The 9,738-nt window shown below is 37.8% G+C and overlaps 1 protein-coding gene across 2 annotated transcripts in view; it reads left to right on the top strand.

Annotated features, from left to right (window-relative positions):
- The first annotated feature begins 773 nt into the window (after nucleotides 1-773).
- The window catches only part of NRAP (nebulin related anchoring protein), a 47,964-nt gene continuing 38,999 nt past the window's right edge, over nucleotides 774-9,738 (top strand). For both annotated transcript variants that reach the window (XM_058840989.1, XM_058840988.1), the window contains exons 1-9: nucleotides 774-1,034; nucleotides 1,305-1,399; nucleotides 2,126-2,213; nucleotides 4,419-4,523; nucleotides 5,065-5,169; nucleotides 5,836-5,943; nucleotides 6,767-6,871; nucleotides 7,422-7,529; nucleotides 8,500-8,604. In XM_058840989.1, the coding sequence (XP_058696972.1) occupies nucleotides 963-1,034; nucleotides 1,305-1,399; nucleotides 2,126-2,213; nucleotides 4,419-4,523; nucleotides 5,065-5,169; nucleotides 5,836-5,943; nucleotides 6,767-6,871; nucleotides 7,422-7,529; nucleotides 8,500-8,604 (891 nt within the window). In that variant the 5' untranslated portion in view covers nucleotides 774-962. The remainder of the gene's footprint in view (nucleotides 1,035-1,304; nucleotides 1,400-2,125; nucleotides 2,214-4,418; nucleotides 4,524-5,064; nucleotides 5,170-5,835; nucleotides 5,944-6,766; nucleotides 6,872-7,421; nucleotides 7,530-8,499; nucleotides 8,605-9,738) is intronic.

Genomic DNA, 9,738 nt, shown 5'->3' with positions numbered 1-9,738 from the left:
AGCAGACTTCACAACCCTAATAGCTTGCTTGAATCCTAATATCAGACATTCCTTATCATTTTTTGGTGAAGGAATTTTTATATTCTGATCTATTCCAGTCTGCTCTTGGTGAACACTGTTAAATAGCTGCTTTGTTCATTCAATTCAAAAGTAAATGGTTCTTTTCTGAAGTTTTTTCTGTAGGAGATAGAAGTTTGGATTCGTACCCATCATGTTTAGAACTCTTTGAGATAAGAGGCTCTGCCTCTTTCACAGTGCATCCTCCTACACCTGGAGATGGAGTGACAGGTGGATGAAAGAAGGAGATATGAGAAAAGAGTGTGCTCTGCTCTGCTGATGTAATATACAAGGTGAAACTGAGCTGGCATGGAGAAAAAAAAATTAATGACTTTTTCTGGCAGTGAATTTCTACATCCACCCAAGGGCCAGGAAGTTTCATACCCATCTCTGGCCTGTTTCTCTGGTGGTACCTCCTTCTGCTATGAGGCTGCTCCTAAATACACAATACTCCCCCGTGAGGTCACTTGTTTATCAGGGTGAGGAGAAACTAATGGTAAATTACTGCTGCTGTATGTACTTTTCATCCTGGGCTTAGGACAGCAAAACTGAAATACAAAATGATCAGGCTCTAACATTCACATGGATGTGATTTGTTTCTGTGAGTTCATTCTTCTATTTAGAGAAAGATATTGCTACCCTCCCTTCTGCACTGACACAGTTGCCAAAATAACCGCTCTTACTAACTGGCAGCTTTAAAAGCCAGCCTGCAGCTGACTTTGAAACAGAAGGTCAGCAAAGGGAGCAACAGACTTCAATTCAGAGCTTTAATGGGAGCCATTGACCACAGCAAAAGGCCTTGACTGGAGTGTCTAGAGTGTGCTTTGCACAGGCCAAAAAGTCACTTTCATATTCTTTGAACCTTTTGTATAAACCTATATATTTTTCACTCTGTGGATTTCAAGATGAATGTGCAGCCGTGTGCTAGATGTGGCTATGGGGTTTACCCTGCTGAGAAGATTAACTGTATAGATCAGGTCAGTTCTCTTTCTTTATCATTTTGGACTATAATAAATGTACAGATTGGCACTTTTAACACTGTGCAAATCTCTCAGTTCCAAAAGTTCTTTGCTCGTAACTGGGTTCAGAACTGAAATGAATTAATCACATGTATATATTTGAAGAAAAAAATAGTCAAATTCCTTAAATGGATGGTAAGAATCAATAGTGAGATTTTAAACTTAGCAGAATAATAATAATGAAATACAAATCATGTCTGTTTGGTTTCTGTTTTGTGGCATTTCCAGACATGGCATAAAGCCTGTTTTCACTGTGAAGTATGCAAGATGATGTTAACAGTAAACAACTTTGTTAGCCATGAGAAAAAGCCTTACTGTCAAGCGTAAGTGTATTTCCTTTTTTCCTTCTTTTATTTATTTTTTTTTTTTTAATTTTTTTAAGCAAAGGTTTACTTTGCCTAGTCTTTTTAACATAATGGAAGATCACTGTTTGAACTCAGTCTGTCCCATGTGTGATGTGAAATTAGGTATTGTCGGTGCCTTAATGCATATCTTTGGATTTACATGAATCACAAGTAATGGGAAACTCTTTTTACCATGCATAAATCTTCTTCATTTGGCCAGTGTGCTAAAATATACCAAATTAAGTTCCATTTTAGTATTGTGGGAAGGAAATAAAGACAAACACAAATTTTAGTGTTTTCCAAATCAGTGGTTAAGAGTTAACAAGGTTGAGCTAATCATAAGGAAAATGTATAAAATGCAGATTTTGGAGCTGGTTTGTTCTAGGAAGTTTTTATTATAATGATCAATTCCTGTCAAATTTGTCAGCAGAAAAAGGAGAGATGACAGTTGTTTTTTATTCTATTATTCTCTTTTGTTATTAGAAACACAGCATTGATATGATGATCATTAAAATTAATTTTGCTCTAGGCACCTACTCCCTACAATAATAACTTGAGTGTAATCTAAGATCTTTGTGTGAGTGGGGGAAAAGTTGTGTATAGAGGGGCGGAGGCTGATATTGTGTTTTTGAGTGCTTGAAGAGAACCTTTCTGGTGGGCTGTTTGGTACATCCCTAATATCCTTTTACACTTTCCATTTTCTAGGCACAATCCAAAAAACAATGCATTCGCGAGTGTATTTGAAACACCGCTAAATATGAATGCAAAAAAACTGTCGGAAGTGGTAAGTGAGGTAAGAAGCTTGAGGGTTAAATGTGTTTGTTCCACATTTTGACAACATACTTATGGCTCTTGTTTTGTAAGTATAAATATGTGTTTTTTACTTACCTTCTTGAGTTCTTTTAGATCAGTAAGATCTCAGCTGCATTTGAATCATAATTTTTTTCAATATTATTAATCATGTGAAGGAAATCTTAGATCTGGATTTGCTTTTGCTCTCAGAAGGAAAAAGTGATTGGAGCTCCTCACCTGTATATCTGATAATCTATACAGAAGCACAGTTCGCCTAAACTGCACAGAGCTGTGTAAACTTAGTGACTAAGCAGGGTTGCACAGCCTCTGGAAGCAATAACAACTCGCTTTGTGATCTCATCAGAACCCGCTGCCAAACAACAGATAAATTATAACTAGGTGGGACGCAGGCAGAATTTCCCTTTTTACCTTGTGGAGTGTTCCCGCCGGACCCGAGGCGGGGGAGCGCCGGTTCGGGGGAGATTTGCAGGGTTTTGAGGGAGCTTTTTTGGGGATGGAGGCGCCTCCACCCTGCGGGCGCTGCGCTTCCGAGTGCGGCCGCCAGGGGCGCTGGGGGGCCGCCGTCACGGCCAGCGCCGCCCCGGGATGTCCCGCAGCGCTTCCCTGCGGACACAGCACCTTCAAACCCGCACTTCCAAAAACCTGGGGAAATAAAAAATACAAGGAACGACCAATAATCGACGGCTATCTCACTTCTCTGCGTAATGCTGTGTTTTTGAACGTCGCGTCTTTCTACGCTCTAAAATAACATTACTCATTGTGAATTATTTCACAGGCGAAGCAGTGTGTTCTGGTGTGATTAGCCATCACTAAAATTAACAAAGGCGGTTGTATTTAATAGATTATGGCATGCTAAATTCATTCTGATGTCCTGTATTAGCTGCAAAAGCTTGATGCACATGAATATCCTTTGTCAGACACTGTATCATTTATCATTTTGTACAGCATTCTTATGCCTCAGTTTTTGCAGTATCATGGGCTGTAACAATTTCAGCAATGACTGTCTCACTTATTTTAAACTGTGTGTGACGGATGTGCTCAGGAATGAGTTTGGTATTACTGCAGGTTCTATTTCTGGTTTAGGCAGTGATATGAGACTGATACTTCCAGTGCATGTGAGTACACAAACCAGAGAAATTTTAGCTCAAAGATCACTTTCCCTTATTTTATACACCTTAAACACCTTCTGCCCTTTTCAATCACATCATGAAGTTCTGTTCCAGAGAGAAAGTTGCTAAGGGTAGTAAAGAAGCTGATTCTGCAGTACCTGCTTAAAGGAAGTACTTCTGTAAGTTTTGAGAGCAGGAAAATCTTTCACTAGTAAACATATAAAATAACAATAACTCGGGAAAGTTTCACTTGCTGCTATGGAGGTCTGTTGTTTTTATATTTAAGTTTATTTCTGATGCAGAAAATAGAATGTTTCTTCAATCCCAACATGATATTCTCACATAAGTCTTACATTGAGACATCAGCTAGAATGCAGAGATAAAAATTAGGTCTCTCTATACAGAATTTCTGTATTAGCAGGCAAATCAATCAGCTCTCTGCACCTCTGTGCTTAATTTTTAAATGGGAATAATGGTACATGTGTTCAGTGACATTTCTGTCCAGTCAGGTTAAACTTCCTACTCTGAGTTTTTACATCTGAAGAGTGAGTTCTATAACAGAGCTGTGATTTCAGTTGGATTTCTACATGCTATCATGATAAAAGTGGCAGTAGGAACATAATGATCCAGGACTAAATATAGTAGTCATTTACATATGCACAGTTAGGATATGACACTGTGCAGGGAAATAGGAGAGTAGAATATTGTTCATTGGTAATAGTTTTTTCATCTAATGCATTGACACATCCTGCTTAAAATTTCTTAGGGATTTCAATGCTCATAGATTATTTTCCCCAAAGTATTATCTAAAGATCAAATTATTCTTTCAGAATGTCATTTCAGGTTTCAGGTGTAATATGCTTTACATATTTCCTTTATAGTTGTGCAGGTCCTGTTCTGTCAGAAATCTTAGGTAGAGCTGGGTGTGGACTAGAAAGCAGAGGTTTGGCCTTAGGGCTAAATGCAATCATCACCTTTTTTTGTCTCCCCTCTTATTCTTCTCCAAAGGGGGCGTGTGTCAGTAAGTACTAGCAAACTACTAAAATGAGTATTTTTTTATCTTTTTTTTCTTTTAGATAAAATATCGAGAAGAGAGTGAACAATTCAAATCAGTCTTTCAGTGGGATGCAAGGTCCAGAGAAATTGAAAGTGTCTATAAAGCCCAGCAACTGGCTACCCAGGTATGAAATATCCCTCGAGTCTCCAAGCCAGCAGCCTGCAGGACAGCAAGGACTGGCCCTGGCTGTCCTGATTGTTAGGGGTTTAATCACCACAATTCAATGATAAAAAAACCCCTTTGCTTCTTATTTGGCTAAACTTTTCAAGGTGAAATAGCTCAATTATAGCTTAAGAGAGAGGAATCAGAAGGTGAGGAAGGAAGAGTGTGTCTAGAGTCAGCTGTTGGGGCTGCTGCATGTACAGCCATACTCTATGTGTCTTCTCTCTACTGGCACTGGAGCTTCACAGCAGGTGATCTGATTCCCAGGGGGTGTTGTTTGAGTTTCACTCCAGGATCCTAGATCCTGTCGTCTTGATGTCAGTTCTTGCTATACAAGTTCTGCCTTGGCACTCTGAAGGGATGTGGAATGTAGGCCTTGTGCTGTACAATTTCACTTCCACAGCACTGTATGTTTCTTTCTTTTTTTTTTTTCCTGTCAGATCAGCTGTTTGAGTGTTAAAACCAGGGTGAAGATAGGTAGTTATTTAGTTCTTGTTTTGTAGAATGCTTACTATGCTGCCTATGAGGAAGGAAAATCATGGTACCCAGGAACAATCCCAGATCCTGAGATGGTCAAGATAACACAGGCACAGAAGGCTCTGAGTGATGTAAGTGGAGTGATATTTGGCTTTATTTTCATGGTCTATCATATTCTGAAGACTTACAAATGCATCAAAGTCAGTCCTTGGTAAAATGTCACCTCCAGCTTTTGCAGGAGGAATTTCTGGAGGGTCTGCCTACACTCTTATCCTTGTTAAGATTTTGCCAAAGCAGAGACTGACATGTTTATTTCTGTCAACAACAATACTTAGCCATGTAAGTGATTAAAGTAACTTAAGAGTTCTATTGCCATCATACATTTATGTATTTATGTAGCTCAGAATCACTTCAAGTGCTGACCAAACTGAGGTGATCTGATCCAGCAGGAAGTGCTCTTTCTCTCAGTAGAGCAGAACTCACGATGGAAAATATGTCATATTTTCCACATACCAGACATTTCATTGGCTGAATTTCCATGACTGATGAAAATCACCTCTGAACTATGGCTGTATCCATGCAATGGGTTAGTGACCGAATCAATATAGGCAATTAACTGTGGATAATTGAGAGGAATGAGAAATGTTTTCTGTTGTATGTAGGAAATAGTTGTAACCAGCAAACTTATAAAGTGTAAGTCCTTTAATTTGTTTATTTTTAAATAAAATGATAAATACCTTTAAGAATCACATTAAACTACGGTGGATTCTTCTCTAATGAGCAAATCCATCTTCTAGTTTCAATATACAGAAGACTATGAGCCACGAAGAGGCAAAGGCAGCTTCCCTGCTATGATCACTCCAGGTTATCAGGTTGCTAAGAGAGCCACACAACTAAGCAGTAATGTAAGTCACACAGGGTTTTTACTTATATTTTACGCCTCTGAATTTGTAGAATCCTGGGTTCAGGCCATTCACTTGAGATGTTAGATTCTATGGTGAATATTTGTTTTTCTCACTGTTACAAAGTGAGAAAATGTTAACATGATGCAGAAAACAGGGTTAATAAACTACTTGGCCTGGGAAGACAATTATATAGAATACATTACAATGTAGATATTTCCTGGAAAATGTAGCAACTTTTGCCATAATTTATCACAGCCTGAAAAAGATTGTGACTTGCTCTGAAGTGTTCTTTAATTCATTACCTTTGCTTTCACATTATGGCTCTATTAATCTAATTATTTACATTTGACATTTTTCACTTTAGTATTTGAAATCAAATAGCTGTAATATTGAAATTAATTCATATGCAAGCTACTTTAAATTTATGCACAGAAAATTGATTATTTATTAAAGGAACAATTTACATGAAAAAGATAAGTAAAAATAAATCCCATAAAAATTATTTTAAAGTATTGCATTGCCTTCTGCAGATACTATCTACATTGTCACTGCAGTGTGATCTTGGGACATTAATGACTATTCTCATGGTATTTTAATCAAATGGCTCCCATAAATCAATTGAAAATTTGAATATCTGGGTCCATTTCTGTCTGTTTCTGTATTCACTTTAAGAAAATTGGGCCTTGAATGTATGGTAGCTTGACTGTGGAGAGTGGAGAGTGTCATGACTGCTGTTGCTCTTTCTCCCTTCAAGCCTTCTGATAAGAAATATACTTTTGCTGCTTATTGTTTGTAATATGGATATATATGTTTTCCTCTTCAGGTGGAATATAAGCGTGGACATGAAGAGAGAGTTTCAAAGTTCACCTCTGTTGTAGACACTCCAGAGATACTTCATGCAAAGGCTGGAGCACATCTTGCAAGTGATGTAAGTAAACAGAACAGATTGATCTGTTTTTGGCTCTGCAAGTGGTTCCTAGGGTATTTATAAATTACTTGAAGATATGAACACAAAGAAAAACAACAAAAAAAAATATTTTAAAGGCAGACTCCTTTTACCATTGAGCATTTAATTCTCTCAGTTACAAAGATCACATTTGATTTGAGGCCATTTTAAGCTATCAGAACAGAAGCTGAGGAACCAATCTGTTCCATACCCAGGAAGTGGCTGCTATGCAAAGTAAGGTATGAAACTGCCTGACTAATGTAAATAGAGCAGGCATCTTGCAGACACCTTAAGTACTTTCTTTAAACAACCCTTTTCATCCTACACCCTGAACAAAACAAAGGGGCCATGCAGAAGATGTGTGATTGTGTAGTTAAAGACCAAATTGCAAAGATTCAGACTCTGTGGTTCATCTTCCTTTCGGCAGATGACAGCCATCGAACGCCTGACTTTGCAACTTTAAAGATTGATTTTGTGTGCAATCAAGATACATTTGCTCTAATTGCTCCTGAACTGTCTTGAATTTTTACAGTTGAAATACACAGAAGACTTTGAAGAACGGAAGGGAAAAGGCAGCTTTCCTGCTATGATCACTCCAGCTTATCAAATAGCCAAGAGAGCAAATGAATTAGCCAGTGATGTAAGTGTCTAAAGCAAAGTCTCTTTTGGGGAAGAAAATATTAAACTATCACACAAATTTTGAATGAAAACATACTGGCAGAAATTCCATGAGCATGGCATACTGATTTTTACTGGCTTTCTTTTCCTTTCTAAACATAACAAAATCACAACACCCCTGTACTCTTTAATAAACACCATAAAAGGACATCAGTATTCTTTCAAAGTGTACAGTTAATTGTGCTTTTTTATTGGAAACTGAAAGAAAAGCTCTTTTTGTTGGAGAAGATAACATATGGAAGAACATATAACTCAAAGGAACTGAATTTAAAACATTGTTAAGAGTCAATGAGGAAAATTAGAGATCTGTAATTTTGAAGGTAAAAGCAACTGACTCTAAAACAATTACATGTCTTTGTTTGCCTTTGATCTGTGGAAAACCCTTCACTTTTGTCAGCAAACACACATGGTGATTAAAGGGCAGCATCAGGTTACAGGCATTGTTTTGACTTAAGTAAATGTAGTGCAAATCTTGGTCTAAACTTGAAGGTTGATTGCCTAAAATTCCCTTTATCACTGAAGATAAAGCATCTTTCAGAAACAAACCCATTTATTGATGGGGTTCAGATGACCCTGTGGTAAAAGTGTGCTCTGTGGTAACTGTGAATTTGAATTACAATCAGTCCTACTTTTTTAAACTGCTGGAGCACTGGGTATTAGCCACTGTCAAGCAGGTGGTGCTGAACACACTGAACCAAGGGTCTGGGTTGAAATGGCAAGTCCCATGTTCCTAGTGCATTATTAAAAATACACCACTAGCTCTGTTTTTATATTGTCAAGCAGGCATATTTGACTTGTGCAGGTTGGTGGCAGTGGGAATTTTGACAATCCTTTATTGACAACATGTGCATGTCATTGGTTGTTATTTATTGTGCAGCATCTGTGTACCAGACTAAACTCACCCGGATTATTCGTTTCCTTTTTCCTGTTAGGTAAAGTATCATCAAAGATATGAAAAGGAGATCAAGGGAAAAGCCAGCCATACAGCTGGAACAGATGTTGCTTTTGCAAGAGAAAATGTAGATCAATATGGACAGGTATGCAACATCCAAGAGATAGCCATGCTGATGTTGATCATTACTGCAGCTGATTGCTCAAGGCTTTAGAAACTGGTGACACCTATTTTCACTTTGTTTTCCTGTGTGAAAAAACAAGGTCTCAAGGGAAAGGATGGTGTGCAAACAGCACTGTGCTCCTAAAGTGTCATGTATCTGTCACTGGCACCTAAAGATGCGACTACAGGGTGGCTGCACTGTCACTGCATGATCCTTATGGTGGGGCCATTCCTAAAGACTGACCTTGGCAAATTTTATCTGTGTGCATGTATGCACTCTACATTTCTATTGTGGTGTTATGTGTCACACTGAAATGTGCTTACTCAAGGAAATATTCCCATTCCATGAATAAGGAAATTCAGTCAGAAGAAATATGAAAGGGCTGTGAAGTGGTAGAAAGTTGGCAGATAGCTAGGTGCCTTTTTATGGTGGGTATTTTAACAAATCTTAGGAGCTTTGCAGCTCTAAATATGTGTTAGCAGCACTGAATCTCTCAGATACACAATCTCTTGGATTTCACCTCTTCTACAAAAGGGGTATTATAAGCCTGACAAGCTGTAGTTCTGTGTTTGTGGAACCAAATAGGCTTTAGTTCTGTTTGGTCAGTGGCATTAATTTTGCTTATGTTTAATTTTTTAGGGAATACAATTGATTTTGTGGTCACCCAAAATGCACCCAAAGTTATAGTCTGTTTAGGTTAGGGAGATAGCACAGATAAATACAACTGAATGCATCTAAATGGAATTTGAAAGGAATTGAACAGTGTTGCTGCATAAAGAAAACTCTATGGTTAATCTCAGGGGTACTGCTCCTAAGTAGCTCCATATCCTTTGGAGAAATGAAGGAACAGGAGCTGTATTTTCCTAAAACCTTTGGTATTTTACTTTTCTTCACTTCTTCTGTCCAAATCTACATTTAGTATTCTGTGGAAAGCAAACCATCCTTGAAGAATATGAGTTTAGAATTGTAGCAATGAAGCCTTCAATTAGTTCTGTCTTTTGAACTACTACAAGTTTTAATAGGAATAAACAAATAAAATGAATTTGAAAAAGTGCTAATTACATTTTCAAGCATTAGAATGCTTCTGTTTTAGAATTAATTTAAGTTTTCTTTCTT

The sequence above is a fragment of the Poecile atricapillus genome, chromosome 6 (genome assembly GCF_030490865.1).
Source record: "Poecile atricapillus isolate bPoeAtr1 chromosome 6, bPoeAtr1.hap1, whole genome shotgun sequence".
Taxonomy (NCBI): domain Eukaryota; kingdom Metazoa; phylum Chordata; class Aves; order Passeriformes; family Paridae; genus Poecile; species Poecile atricapillus.
This window is presented reverse-complemented; position numbering and strand designations above follow the sequence as displayed.